This window comes from Tetrao urogallus, assembly GCF_951394365.1.
Source record: "Tetrao urogallus genome assembly, chromosome: 30".
NCBI lineage: Eukaryota > Metazoa > Chordata > Aves > Galliformes > Phasianidae > Tetrao > Tetrao urogallus.
In genome coordinates this window covers 1,071,049-1,086,887 of record NC_136843.1, presented here as the reverse complement: position 1 = coordinate 1,086,887, position 15,839 = coordinate 1,071,049, and the positions used below count along the sequence as shown (strand labels likewise).

General features: G+C 46.0%; 1 protein-coding gene across 1 annotated transcript; it reads right to left on the bottom strand.

Annotated features, from left to right (window-relative positions):
- Positions 1-1,302: 1,302 nt before the first annotated feature.
- LOC306956432 (sulfotransferase 2B1-like) lies at positions 1,303-3,841 on the bottom strand (the record flags this gene model as incomplete). The annotated part of the gene is made up of 6 exons (XM_079547703.1): positions 3,676-3,841; positions 3,142-3,350; positions 2,599-2,725; positions 1,934-2,028; positions 1,670-1,850; positions 1,303-1,445 (listed from the first exon to the last, which is right to left on the bottom strand). The coding sequence occupies exons 1-6, from the start codon at positions 3,809-3,811 to the stop codon at positions 1,303-1,305; spliced, it is 891 nt and encodes a 296-aa protein (XP_079403829.1). The 5' UTR covers positions 3,812-3,841.
- Between the last annotated feature and the right edge of the window lie 11,998 nt (positions 3,842-15,839).

Below are 15,839 nucleotides of genomic sequence, written 5' to 3'. Positions count from 1 at the left end.
TATAGATGGATTTATCTCAACAGTCCAGTAAATTCAAAGTGGGAATGTGGCATGAGGGAAGATCTGGGAAACTACAGACCTGTCCGTCTAACCTCAGTCCTTGGAAAAGTAATGGAGAACATTGTTTTGCTGCTGTTGAAGAAGATTTCCTTTCAGTCATAGCCAGTCAACCATAGCCAGCATAGGTTCATGTGAAGTCCTATTTTACTAACTTGATCTCCTTGTATGATAAGAATGCTTTAATATCTCCAAAGTCCAAGTGGGGGCCATATGTGCACTGAATGATGTTGGAGACACCACACAGCGCTTAACTCATCTTTATTGGGATATGAACATGGCCTGTTGCCCCACAAGCTGCTTCATAATCAGCTTCTACAAAGTCCAGCTAAGGCAGTGGCCCAAACCCACAGTATTAGCAGGCTGGTGGGAGAGTAATATCATGCTTAGTATAGAATGCATCGCACATAGCTCGAATGCAAACATATAAATAAGGCAATCAGCACATGAACTAGGTAATTGAACTGTACTCTTTGTAAGACGAAACAATTTTGACCATGATTTTGTAGGCACTGTCTAATGCTGTGCCACATGTCCTTTATTTCTAAGCTCCCACAAGGATGATCATTAATTAGAACGTGATTGGCCTGAATGGGTGCACAATAAAGGCAAGTTAGTCTACAACAGCGTTAGTAGTCTTTCCTTAAGTCAGGTCATCTTCTAGCTATGACATTGCACAACATGGATATGCCATTCCGACCAATATGGAAGACACTGCTCACTGTCCATAAGATAACTTTCTATGGCTGAATAGATCAGGTTGTGTCTGGCCAAGGCTGGAGTCATGCCCAAGCAACTCTGGCTGCATGTCCAGGAAGTAAAGCTGTGGGTATTATACAAGCTGTATTTTGGCACTTACAAAGAGCTGGATTTCCCTGTATGCTCTGTGGAGGCTTGGAGATTCACACATCACAGAACCGTGCCTGAGCCAAAATGCACAAAAGGTCTTCCCCTTCTTTGATATCCCTAAGTCATTCTTTAGTGTTTGACATTAAAAAGTCTTTACAAGTCTGACTGTCTCTGATGCACTTGGCTATGATCTCTAGGTAGTTCCTGTTCTGCAGCACATTTTTCCCATTCACTGACAAGGCTGAGCTGTTAAATCCCCATGATAAAGCACACAGTTGGCTTGGCAGCAAACTGTACCCCAACATGTTGCAGCCATTTGTACTCATGGATCCAACTCCCTGTATCCAACAGCAACCCATTACCCCTGTTGCCAATAGATGGCTGATACTCCATTACTTAGATGGTCTCAGTTAAGTCTGGATCCTGGTCTCTGTCCCAAGGAAAGGCCACGTCCAAACCCCTCATCTTCTCCTGGTAGATTCTGTTGAAGGTCTCACTCTGTGCCACTGTGAAATGGCTCTTCCAGTCCCCACAGATGCCTGAGGAAAGAATATTTCTGTTTCAGAGCACACACCACTGTACAATACTCCTTCCTGCACAGTCTTTGAGTGCAATTACTACACTGAGAGCTGTCCAAAATGAATAGCCATCCCCACAAACCCAGTTCTCTTAACCTAAGTGCCTGCGATGTGTCCTCCTCATTCTCTAGTGCTGCCAAAGGGACAACAAAACCCAGAACTTCGATGGGGACCTCGCTACTCACCTTTCCTCAGGAACTGGCCTTTGGTCTGGTCCATGATGTCTGCAGGGAGCAAGATGGAGCTGCACATAGGGTTTTGCCTCATGGCCGTGAAAGAGGCATTTTGGACTACTGAGGAGATAGCATCGTCATCCAAATTCTGTCCCAGAAAACGGCAGAGGCGTCTCACACTGCCTTGCAGGTCCTTAGGGACACAGAATAAGCCTGTTACCACCTAGGGCGACACATCAGCACATTTGGAGCAGGTGGGTCTGCCAAGATCACTACCTGTTTCAGCTCTTCGTAGGTGATGAAGAAGAAATTCTCCCTGTCCTTCATCTCCATCCAGCCTCGGACATGTTCAAACCAGGAGCCATGGGGCACTGATGGGAGACAGAAGGCACAAGTCTATGGGGTGATCATGGCATGGCATGAGGTGTGCAGGGAAGAGGAGGAGCCTCATTAGGCAGCAGGAAGTTGACAAGATGCAAAACTGAGCAACAGCATCCTGAAATCAGGTGTGACTGGGAGGTTCAGCTGTTGCAGATGAGCAGTGGGGTCTTCTCCAGCCACCTTTCTGCTGCTGTTTCCTTGTTCAAACATATGTTGTTGAGACAGTGCTGCTTCCTCATCCTGTAAGCACAGGAGTAGGAACAGACACAGACCGTGCTCAGAGAAGGGAGAGACAAATAGCAAGGAATGATACTGGGGTAGACCTGCGAATGGAAGGGGTCTGCTGGTCAAGATTTCCAAGAGAAAAATGAAATCTGTAGAAGGCAGGCAAATTAAAAATCAAATTTGTGTGCTTTTTTGTGCCTTGCTAGGCACTTCACCTCTCTCATAGAGGAAGTTCTGTTTCACAGGCATCACCAGTGGACCATACGAAAAGATTGTAGAGATAGAGGTGATAGGGAACCCCCAGCATGCCCTGAGAGAGCACAAACCACACTCACACTCTCCACTGAGAAAGTCCCTTAAGAACTGCTCAAAGGACACAGGGTCCTCATAGCTGTTGCACATCCGGCAGAAGTAGAAGTAGGAGACAACAACGTCTCGAGGATCCCGTAGGGTGTAGATAACCTGGGGGAGAGTGCATACAGGAGTAAGATGCTCAGAGAAGGGAAAGACAAATTGCAGGCAACGGCACTGGGGTAGATCTGCAAATGGAAGGGTCTGTCAAAGGAGGATCAGTTCAGTGCAAGATACAATAATGTGGACCTCAGGCAAGGGTTGAGGAACACATAGGCTCCTTAGAGCCACTGGAGGTTCCCCAGAATATCCAAAGGTGCAGATGTGAGATGAGACTTGCATATTTCCATTCAGAGGGTGTGTAGGATGCCCTACAAGGGTCCTCATCCAACGTCCATCATTGTAACGTTTCCCAGATGATGGGCAACGGTCCTCCCAGGCTCCCCTTCAGGCACTGCATGCACACCCACCCCACAAGGGCATATACAGCAGATATGTTGGATATACGTTGGATTCTATGATCCCACCTTGGCAGTGGAATGGGAGAAAGACTTGGGGAAGATGTGCCTGGGGAGGTGGCAGGTCAGCAGGCGAGGTGAGGGGTAGCTGAGGGCTGCCTCCAGACCCAGGCGGGTTGAGAACCAAGGCATGCGGTCAGAATTGAGGACAGTTTGGTTCCAGCTGGGGTGGCCTTGGCTGCGAATGAGGCTCAGGATCTCAGTCATCCACACGGTACCTACCAGGTACAACAGAAATACAGAGCAAGGGATTTGCCCAGGGCTTCAGGATGCTTGGACCTCAGCAACAATGTCACCATCAAGTCTTTTTGCCTTGAAGAAACTGCCTCCTGCCCATGCACAACCACAGTGCTATAAATATATACGTACATATATCTCTCACCCAAAGCATTCCTGTTCCCATCACAAGAGCAGATTCACCTTCTGAACAACAGCTGAACTCTCCCACAACCCCACAGACCTTCTGCCATAGACCTCCCCACAAAATCTATCCAGAACAACTCTCCCAGACTCTCTGTCCTCCCTTGGACATCCCCGTGGTACCAGATTTAGGGTAGGTGATGTTGAAGACGTCGTTGTCCCGCACCAGGAACTCGTTGTGGGCAAAACTCAAGCTGTGCACGGAGTTGTAGGCTGGAGGGAATTTAATGCCTTTGTACGTCACGTAGTGCACCCGCATCGTGCTTGGATGGGAATTGGGTGCTGCAGCTCTGCAGGCCTGTAACAGGGAGAGAAAGGGATAGAGCACTGAACTCCAGATAGGAAATGTCTTCCCGCATAACCAGTCCCAAAGAGGAGCAATTCCATCTCCCAGTCATCAGAAGAGCTCTGTGTTACACGAGAACACACTCAGATACTCTCCAATCCTTCCTTATGGGGATCCAAATGAACAACTACATAAGGCATTTCAGGAGCCCTCAGGCTAAATCTCTGCTAAGGGGTCAACTTCAACTCCCCCTCCCTTGCTGCCTCATGTGTTTACCTGCCCTCACAGCTGGGATGGGTGCATAGCAGCTATCTTAGTAAGAGCCTGGACAACCAGGGAGACAAGAGGCAGTTGGAAACACCAAGCTCTCGTTTTCTACACAAAATACAGCTTTGCTCTTCTTCCAGAAGCTGAGAGAGAATCAAAAGGGGAGGGAAATGGTTTCCTTGTTGCACCATTCTGGAGCAATGATTAACGAGATCCAAGGTCCAACAGCCACCCCCTTCCTGCAAATCAGTGAGCAGAGCTGGTCCCGTGTGTTCTCTGCCCCAAATCCACTGCAAGGCCACACTTTTCTTCTGTGCCCTTATGTTTTCCCATAGAACTCTCCACTTTCCTTCAAAAATATGTAAAAAAATCCATGAATGGCTTCCTCCTGCAGTATCTGCATTTCTTACCATTTATATATCCCACAGCTGCTCAGAAAAGCCCACAAGCACTTGAGACTCCCTATTCTCATGAGCTGAAGGTCCTTTCTCTTTTGCCAAATGAGAAGCCTTTGGAACAGCATCAAAGGGAGAAGAAGAGAAGAAATTCTTCCCTCAGTGCAGCAATTTATGTTCTCTGCAGACCATTAAACAGACAGTGCTGTTTAATGTCATTAATTAGAAGCAAGCAAAGTGCAAGAAATACTTCTTGTAAAAAGGCAGCCACGTGGTCATATGTTAAATTAAAAGTATTTTCTAAATGGAAGGGATACAGTAAGGCTTTCCTTGAAAAAAAAAAAGTACTTTGACAATTTTGTGTAACACAGTGCACTGATTAAGTAGATCAAAAAGTAAATAAAACAGATAATGCATATCTAAAATGTTTGAGTAGTTTTGCTTTCGAAGCAAACGGGGGAAAATGCGATTAAGAAATTTTCAATCACTTCAAAGAGGAATGTTAACCAACCACAGGTACAGTAGGAGTAATAAATTCACTTAACCCCTTTGTTGCTTAGAGTTGAGACACAAGTTCAACTAAACTAAAAGCTACAAGGAAAGCCACAAATCATTACAAAGAACTGTTTTCGTCTTGCAGTCCAAGGGAGACTCCACATCTTCACCTGAAGGTCTGGCTGTCCTTTTATAATTGGTGGCTAATTAACAACTGTAGGCTTGCCTACTTCCAAAGAGAAACTATGCTAGTCTCAATGATCATTAAAAAATTGGGCAATTAGTATGCTTGTAAGAATATTCATAGAATCATTGAATGGCCTGGGTTGAAAAGGACTGCAATGATCATCCAGTTCCTCAGTGGAGGGCCTCAGTGTCCTTGTAGTGGGGGGCCCAAAACTGAACACAGCACTCAAGAGTGGCCTCACCAGGGCTGAGTACAGAGGGATGATCACTTCCCTGCTCTTGCTGGAAACACTATTCCTGAGGCAAGCCAGGATGCCATTGGCCTTTTTGGCAACCTTGGCACACTGCAGGCTCATGTTCAGCTAAGTGTTGACCAACACCCCCAGGCCCATTGCTTCCACATAGTCTTATAGCCACTCTGCCCCAATCCTGTAGCATTGCCTGTGGTTGCTGTGGCCAAAGTGTAGGACCTGGCACTTGGTCTTGTTGAATGTCATCCCACTGGCCACAGCCCAGCTATGCAACCTGACCAGGTACCTCTGTAGGGCTTCCTATCCCCAGGCAGACCGACACTTCCTTCCACCTGGGTGTCATCTGTAAAATTACCAAGGGTGCACTCATGGCAACATGGTATCATCTGCAAGCTTACTAAGGGTGCACCCAGTGCCCTCATCCAGGGCATCAATAAAGACACTGAGCAAGACAGGCCCCAGTACTGACCCCTGAGTTATGCTTTGCCTACTGACAAACTCCACACAAAGAGCCAGGTCAACCTTAGAATCACCTGCAAACAGTCAAGCTCACATTTTTTTCTTGTGCTGGGGAGACTGACATTTGTATTTGCAAAGACATACATGAGTTTGGTGATTATGCGTGTTACTGGTTTATCCTAAATCTTGACACTTTGGCATGTGGGTGTCTATGAACCAAATACATCCTTTCTTACCCATGTACATGCTGCTGGATGTGTTTTAGATGCAGGAGGCAGCTCAAACTGCTTTCAAAACTTACAAAAAGAAACTTTCTGCAATCTGCTCAGTCCGTTGTTTAGGAGTGCCCTTGCCTTCACCTAAAAATAAGAATTGGAAACAGGGCGTTGCAGCAAGTTTCCAGTTTCCCATACAGAACAGGAGCCTCTGCTGAAATGTCATTTCTCATGGAGATGAATCTAAAATGGAGATCCACTGCTCATGTATTCCTGCAACAGCTGCTACTGCAGAAAAGTAACACATTAAGCAGCTGAATTGTCCCATTTGGTTTGCCAGCTGTTTATCCAAACCTTAAGTGGTTTGTGTTCAAGACAAACCTGTCAGGAATCAGAACCCTTTTTCAGATATGTCTGTAGTCAGATGGGTTGTTGAAAGAAGCTGTAGCCACAGGATGGCACCATCAGCCCAATAAGGGACACGGGATGCACGGATGTGTCCTGCTGTCTTGCTGTAGCTCAAGAGATTCGGGAACTGTGGCACCAGCCCCACAACCCCTGGCCAAGGGGGCTTGGGGCTCTTTGTGGAAGAGAAAAAGGGGTCAGACTCAATCTAGGACCAAAGATCTTCCCAGGAAAGGAGTATAAGGAGCAGTGTTTGCTTCTAAATCCCTCCACTCTGATTCTTGTAAGTCATTTTCTTGTTTTTGCCTCAAATACTTTTTTATTTTTTTGCCTAAATTATCCAAGCCATGCAGCAGACTCACAGCTTGCAGAGATGAGGGATGCAACATTGCACAGAATTCCAAAGAAAACACAGAGTGGCCATGCTGCCCTGCTGCACATTAATGCACGACCAACCTGCTCATGACACAGACAGGCAGGTCCAACCTGCAGCCCAGCACAACACACTTTGGGGCCACCCCCAGCCCCACACCATCATGGCAGTGGATCTTTCCCACCCCGGGCACCCATCACTCAGCACCAACCTAACAGTGCTGTGCTATTAAGGCTGTCAAGGTTGAAACCAGGGCACAGGGAGGTTCTGGCAAAAGAATTTGAAAACGGGTTTCAAGATTGCCAAAAAAAATCATCAGTATTTGGTACACTCGCACCTCCATTTTCAGTTGATATAAATACATCACAGGAGTATTTCCTAATGGATTGTGCAGAGCTGAAATCAGCATTCAACTCAAAAATATGATCACATCTTCTTACCAGATTGTCATAAGAGAGAAATATCCCCTGATTCACTGTAATGCTTTATTCGTGCCACCACTTTTGGCAGTATGCACATTTGTGAGGAACTACTGTCAAGGATGAAGGAGAGTAACATTTCACCAAAAATCTCAGATGAGAACCTTGAGAATTCATTGAGAATGCATACTGCTTCTATTGAACCACTGATTGTGTCACAGATACAAGGTCAAATATCCCACTGGTTTCATGTCTTGTTTTTTTTTACTGTTTTAATGAAAAAAAATTAGAAATTAAAATAAGTTTTGTTACTTACATATTTTAACTGTATTCTATATTTCATGAGAAGTACTCCAAAAGTAATGCCTCCTGTTTTAGTGCGTTGGCCCACGATGCCAAAAGCAGATGTTGGTGGGATGGCAATAGAGGTTGAACTTTCCCACCAATATTCTGCTAAATGTTGCTGTGTGACAGATGGCAGCAGAAGGGGAGTCCAACAGAATGGCATCTGACATGCAAAGGAGTGAAATTCAATTCCTCCATGAAAAAAAAAAAAAAAAAGGCACTCATTGACATTCATCAACACTCAACAAACGTTTATAGAGAACAATTGGTGGATGTGAGCACAGAGAGGTGGTGGTGGTGTCTTTCAGCAGTGATGACAGTGACAGCGATCACATCCACTTGTGCAGATTTTTATGAGCACGGCATGCAGGCTCTTGTTGATCATTGGTGAAAATGCATAGCTAATGGTGGTGGCTATCTTGAAAAATAGTCACTTTTAACTGAGAACTTGCCCTACCAAACAGTGTTGTTATGCACTTTGTATCAGTTGTCATTTCCACGGAAATATATAGGGAGCATTACTGTGAGAGCAGCCTTTGTTTATGAGGTCCAGTACAATTCCTCTTCACTCAACATGGCCCAGGCAAGTTAAAAGGTTGGACACGTTCATGTAAAGCACACATCCCCTGTGCAACACATCAACTGCACATCTCAACCTGCACAACTCTGCAATTCTTGCACTGATTTTCTGCTCTTCGACCTCTATGTTTTGGATTCATCCTTTCCTCAAAACTTCAGGAGTTCCTCCCCATGGTGTTGACTGTATTAAAAAGTAGTGATTTGTAGCTGAGAAGTTGACAAATAGCGCTATTATGATTTTTGTACCAGTGGTCATTTCCAGGTAAATACAGGTAAGAAGCATTACTTTCAGAGCTACTCAGGTACATGCAGCCCAAGACAATTCCTCTTCACTCAGTGTGGCCCAGGCAAGCCAAAAGTTGGACATGCATGTGTGTGAAGCAAAGCATCTTGAAACAAGCACACAGCCCCTGTGCAACACCTTACCAGCACAACTGGACATTAGGCTGGACATGAGGAAGTATTACTTTTCAGAAAGGGTGGTCAGGCACTGGAATGGATGCCCAGGGAGGTGGTGGAGTCACTGATCCTGGGGGTGTTCAAGGAAAGGCTGGATGTTGTGTTGAGGGACATGGTTTAGTGGGAGCTGTTGGTAAGAGGTGAACGGTTGGACTGGATGAGCTTTTAGGTCTTTTCCAACTTTGGTGATTCTATGATTCTATGATTCTATGAACTGCATGGCTCTTGCAGTGATTTTCTGCTTCTCATCCCCTCTGAAAACGTCTTGGATTCATCCTTTCCTCAAAGCTTCAGGAGTTTCGCCCCAGCAAATGAACAGCAGTGCTGTTATGAAGTATTATCCCTTGGTATCTTGATGTATTTTGGCTCCAGCATTGAAGGCTGTGTTACATAGTGAAAGGAAAACTCATCTACTAGGGAACACAATGCTTTTAGAGAGAGCTATTGAGCTGTGACTCCAGCAGTCTCTGCAGTGATTGGTCCAAGAATGGAAACTGTTTTCTACATTTTTTTTTTTAAATTATTCATTTTTTTAAAGCTTGGCATGGTTCCTTCCCATCCTACACATAATAGAAAACACCCCGAGGTTTCCAGCTGCGTGCTGCAAGCACTGAGCTGTGCAGTGGGCTTGTGAAATGGCTGAGATGCTCCCATGCATGCTGAGCAGTCGTGAGTAATTATACTTAATTTTGCTTTGATTCTTATGGATAAGTGTACAGATATATATTATACACGCATATATATATATACCTACATACATATTTTTAGGTATGTATATATATATGTTCTCTTACCCTTTGTTAAGTCTTGTTACTTTTTTCCCCCACTTCACCCTGATGTTCTTCACAGGGAACGTGAGGTTTCTATCTTCAATATCATTTCCCAAATATGCAGGAAATGCATTTCAGAGCCCTCCAGCAGCAAAGGTGAAAAGAAGAGGCATCCAGGTTTCATCCCTTTCCCTTCCTTTTGCATTGTCTGATAGCCAAGGGGAAGGTTTCCATTGAAAGTGTGTTGTGCCCCATCGGTAGAAAACTATGGGAGAAAGAGTACTCTCAGTAAGAGTTAAATTGGCACCTAAATTTTTAAGGGAATAGAGAAGGAAAAAGGAAAATATTCAAGTGATCTCTCCACCCTCTCAAAAAAAGGAGTGCAAGTAGCTGTTTGTAAATATATATATATATATATAGCAGTTTATATATATATATACATATATATATATACATAATGCTAAAATGCTCATACTGAGGCAGTGATAGATGGAGATTTGCAAGGACAGCTGATGGTAACCTGAGCAGCTTCATCAGAGCTGTGCAAACATTGACTCTTTGTTTGAAAGCAAACACAAGAACTGGTTTCCTCATTCACTTCTTGCAGGGAAAGTAGTCAGAAACCGGACTTGGAAATCCAGCCCCCCTGCCTTGGGTGGCTGCAGCTGCTTTGTTCTCCTGCTTTTTCATCGTAGGACCTGTACAGGTCTGTTGCCCTAACATCACATCTGGCAAGGATGGGGAAGAGAAATGAATAGGAATGGGCAAGAAAACTCGCCAGCTGAAATAGAAGTTAACAGGTAAAACCAAAGCTGCTTTGTGCAAGCAAAGCACAATATGGAATTAGTTCATTCCTTCTCATCAGCAGGCAGATTTTCAGTTATTTCCATCCTGCATAATGGTTAATGGAGAAGACAAACACCGTAATTTTAAATGTTCCTCCCTTCCTTCTTTTCTTCATCGTTCATTGCTGAGCTCATCATAGTACCTTCTTGAACCATTTGGGGTCACCTGTCCCACCCAGTTCCTGCAGTATCAGAGGTTGAAGAGTCCTTGGCTCTGTGCAAGCATCGCTCTGCAACAACGGCATCTGAGTGCTTTCATTTCATTGTTTTCATCATAAATCCAAACACTAGCATGACAGCAGCTGCTGGGGAGGAAATTAACTCTGTCCCCACCAGAAGCAGTGCAGGGTGCATTTCACAGTTTGGGCAACACCTCCTGCTTCACCCTGTCTGCCTGTCCTGAGTGTGATTGGATGCTCAGTGCAGAGCAGGGCAGACCCAGGAAACTCCAGCCATAGCAGGCTGAGATGCCCTGGGATTTCCCAGCCACCAGCACATCCTATGGGACGTGTCTGGGATTTAGAGAATTCCCCCTCGGACCAAGCTCCTTAGGGTATCTATGGTTAATAGAGGGCTGGATTGTCTCATCTACTTCTCTCACTTCTGGGGAGGGGAGGGGAAGGGAGGGGAGGGCTGGGCTGGACAGACGCCATGGTTCTTCAAGGCTTATTTACTCAGAAAAGGGAGACTCTATAAGCTCCCACCGTACTTCTTGCTGTAGTGTCTGGGATCACTGAATTACAGGTTTAAGACTGAAAGGAACTTTTTGTCTAGGGCAAAGAGGAATGGATTTTAAGTAAAAGAAGAGAAATTTTGGTTAGACATTAGGAGCAAATTCTTTATTTATGAGGCACAGGATCAGGCTGCCCAGAGAAGCTGTGGATGCCCCAACCCTGGAGGTGCAGACTCACCTCAAGCACTGTTTGTACTGTTTTGGTTTCCACCATATAAGGATATAAAACTGTTAAAGAGTGCTCAAAGGTGGGCTATGAAGTTGGGGAAGGGTCTGGAGAAGTACAAGGAGCCATTGAGGTGTCTTGGTTTGCTTGGCTCAAAGAAGGGGAGCCTAACAGAGACCTCATGGTCTACAACTTCCAGCATGGTTCTTGGAGTCTTTCTAACAGCCTCCAGATCCTGCATTCAGCCTGCTGACTCAGCACCACGTAGGGATGGGAAGAAATCCCTTTTGCGGTGCCTTACTCTTCCTCTGGGGGCCATTCCAGTCCCACAAGGTCTCCAAATCACAAAGCCACACGCTCAGCCACGCAAAGCAAAGTTGGATCAGGGATGATAGAAGAACAATGTGGCCAAAGAAGGGGAAAAAAGTCAGTGAAAGGACAGGAAGGCACAACACCGCAGCTGCTGAGGTTCACCTGTTTGCTCCCGCCCCGCCAGCCCGCTATTTGCGCATGCGCAGCCCCGCGTACCGCACAAGTCGTACGCATGCGCCCTACCCACATCGGTTCACGCTACGTTACGCTCTCTGCTACCGGAAGTGGCGTCACGCTCGGCGCAGCGCGGCCGGAAGTTGGCACGGGGGAGAAGGCGCCGTACAGCGGCGCCGGGCGGATGTGAGGGGGGGGCGGCGGAGGGGCCCGGCTGGGGTGGCCCCGGGTGAGTCCTGAGGGAACGGCTTTAAACTATAAAATTTATACTGGGAGGGTCTGGTTGTAACGTCGGGGTGGGAGCAGTGAGGTGAGAGGGGCAGTGTTGATATTAGGTAGAAACTGGGCGGGTCTGGTTGTAACGGGGAGGGGGTGAGATGAGGGTCCATGTTGCTGCTGCGGGGTTGGGGCGTACGGAGGCGATCTGGCTGTAATGGGATGGGGATGGCGCTGAGCTGAGGGCCCGTGGTGATACTGGGGGGGAGTGGGACATACAGGGATGGTATGATTGTAATGAGATGGGGGTGGGGGTAACGATGGGATGAGGACCCGTGTTGGTGCTGTGGGTTGTCACAGCTCTGTCTGATCGGGATGTGTGAGATTTCAAAGTCACTCTTGGCTAAACGGAGGTGAAATGACAGCAAGCAGTCAGTTAAATGTTTATTTGTATCCCAGTGTGACACTTAGCACAAGATGCAGAGGTTGTATGGGCATATATGAGTCACTGTTAGAATCACAGAATCATTCAGGTTGGAAAAGACCTCAAAGATCATCGAGTCCAACCATGACCTTACCATACTACCCTAACTCTTACAACCCTCTGCTAAGTCATGTCCCTGAGCATCACATTCAAACAATTTTTAAACACATCCAGGGATGGTGACTCAACTGTCATTCTGGGCAGCCCATTCCAATGCGTAACAACCCTTTCTGTAAAGAAGTTTTTCCTGATATCACAGAATCACAGAATTGTAGGGGTTGGAAGGGACCTCCAGAGATCATCGAGTCCAACCCCCCTGCCAAAGCAGGTTCCCTACACCAATATCCAACCTAAACTTCTCCTGGTGCAACTTAAGGCCATTTCCCCTTGTCCTGTTAAAAGATGTACTCTCTACATTCTAAAAATAGATGCTTACTTACGCTAACTTCATGTATATATATAAAAAATTCAACTCTTCTGGTACACAGAAGAATTGAATGAAATGCACTCGGTGCAAATGACATGAATTCTGAGCATCAGTCACAGGAAGTAGTGATAGGGCAAGAAGTAATAGCCTTGAGTTGTGCCAAAGGAGGTTCAGGTTGGAAATTAGGAAAAAATTATTCTCAGAAACAGTGGTTAGGCACTGGAACAGGCTGCACAGGGAGGGGTGGAATCACTGTCCCAGATGTTCAAGAAAAGGGTATGGCACTGAAGGACACGTATAGTGAATATGTTGGTGATGGGTTGATGGTTGTACTAGCTGATCTTAGAAGTCTGTTACAACCTCAATAATTCTAAAAATCCTTTGCCACAGTAACAGGACCAAGGTGTCTGAGTACCACGCTTGAATCTTTTGATCATACGCAGCATGGTTTTGTGTGGCATTTTATGACAGAAGTGAATGCTCACTCACAGTTCCACTGACTGATACAAATACTGACCTACCAGCAGAACTCTTGCAAGGGAAGCTGGAATAGAAGAAATATAAGATGTTATTGTGAGTCTAATTGGTTCACTAAGTATGGGGATTCAGGAAAGCAAGACATCAGACAAGAGATGACACACTGAGAGCAATGCTACAGCTCATCATTGTTGTCAGCCTTCCAAGCCCTGCTGCCAGTGGGTTTTCCCTTTCTCAGTGCATGCAGCTTCTGGGATCAAGAGATAAAGGAAGAGATAAAGGAAGAAAAAGTGAGTATACATACACAAACACATATATATAGGTGTGTGTACTGGGAAAAATATAATTATTTGGGCAAGTAATGACAAAATATAACAGCACAGTTGGGATTTCCCTCCTCCTCTCATCCATACTCACAACAGCAAGTTGTTCTCCACGCTGATTAAATTACCTAGGCTTCTGCAGTGATCAGTGGAACGATGCATACCCCTCCCATCCAAGATATGGTGAATTGCAACATGGACAACTCTGATTATGGGGTTCTGCGAAGAATTGCTTTTGAGATGGAAGCCTGTGCAATGTGGCTACTGCTTAATGTGGAGATTGGATAGATGCTGAAGCAAACCCTGGAAGGGAGAGCAGAACTTGCAAGGATCTGTTTGTCCTGCGATGTCAGGAGAAAGAAACTTTGTATGCGTTGTGGAAGGTCAGCAGCAAAGAAGGGCTCAGTGCAAACAGCAGTTTCTGCTCCTAAATGTGGCAGTCTGGCAAGGTCCCAAGCAATGGTTAAAAGCCTGAGGCAAGGGCAACATTGCTCATAGCACAAGTGGCATTAGCGTAGTCCATTTTCCACTTGGCTTTCTTTTAGATATTATTAAGATTTCTATTTCTGCTCCCGTCTCTGACACATGGAAACCTACAGATGCTGTGGCTCTACATAACAGAAACAAGGGCAGGGAACCCGGCCGTGTGCAGTTTTCTCATAAGAGTTGGCATTCAGGTGCTGAATGAGGCCCTTGGAAGTGACTGGTAGGGGCAGCTCCCAGCTGTCCAGCTGTGGATGTCTGAGATTCCAGAGAGGGGATCTGAGCATCTACACTGAGCTGTCAGATATGGATGACTAATTGCAGGCATCTAACTGAGAGAAGGAGGATTCAGCTCGCTGCAGACACCACCAGCTGCATTTCATTTCCTTGCAATGTCACATTTGCTTTGTGCCATAGAAAAAAAAGCAACAATGGCAGAGAACAACTGGCAATGGTATGCCAAGATAAAATCAAAGAGAAAAGAACTCCACTTACCCCAAAGACTTCGCAGGAGGATAATTGTCATGTTGATTGCAGACAGTACTGCAGGGAGGAGGCAGGACATGCACACAAGCAACGGGTATTTGAGAATTCCCTACAGCCCTGGCTCCTCCTCTCTATCCCAAAACCTCCCTTCGTTTCTCCTGGCTCAGCAACCAAACCTGGCTCAGAAGCCAAACCTCTGCCAGGAATCTTGTGCCATTAGCAGTAGTCTACGTGATGTAGGCTGTAGGATTGTGAAATTGAACTGTTTCGGGAATCTGATACGCAAACAAGTCCTCTCAGCTCATCTGGTTCTGGACCGTCAGTGGGGGAATTTGGGCACACAGTGATTTTGTGGCTGAAATAGAGTACTAGTTCGTAGGTGTAGCTAGAAAAAGGAATTTGGTCCCTCAGCACCACACAAAGAAGCCTTTTTCCTGGTAGTGTTAATTTTCCTGATCTTAGAGATGCCAGGTAGGCAAGCAAGAGGCTCCCACAGTATCACTCAGAATCACAGGTATTGTGAGGGACCCTAAAGATTACCTAGTCCAGCCTTTTTGCTAATGCAGCTTCCACAAGGTATACTGAAAGTGTAACGCAGATTTTGAATATCATCAGAGGAGGAGACTCCACCACCTCTCTGTTGAACTTGTTCCAGTGCTCTTTCACTCTCAAAGTAAAGAATCTTTTCTTCGTGTTCATATGGAGCTTCCTGGATTCAGTCTGTGCCTGTTGATCCTTGTCGTGTCCCTGTGAGGTGCTCCAGGCCCCAGTCATCTCTGCTGGACTCTCTGCAGTAGTTCAGGGAAGAGTAGAGGAGAAGGGGAACCTCCCTTGCCCTTTTAGCTAAACTCTGTCTAATGCAGCCCAGGAAGCCATCGGCCTTCTTGGGTTTAAAAGTACACTGCTGACTCATGGCCACCAGGACACCCAGGTCTTACTCTGCTGAGCTCCTTTCCAGCTGGTAAGCTCCTAACTTTTGCCTGTATGCTGTTATTCCTGCCCAGGTGTAGGACTCCGCACTTGTCAAACCTCATAATGTTCCTGTCTGTCCAACTCTTCAGCCTATCCAAGTGTCACTGAATGACATCACAGCTTATCTGGTGTGTCAGCCCTCCTCCCAGAAAGGGAAAGCAGAGCGATTTCTGGGGTTGAGGCAACAACAAGCATTTGTGGAAGGCAGGAGGGGGACAGCTGGAACTGTGTTGGAGGAGAGACACATTTCTTTTTCACCCACCATTTCCCATGCTGAGGATGTCT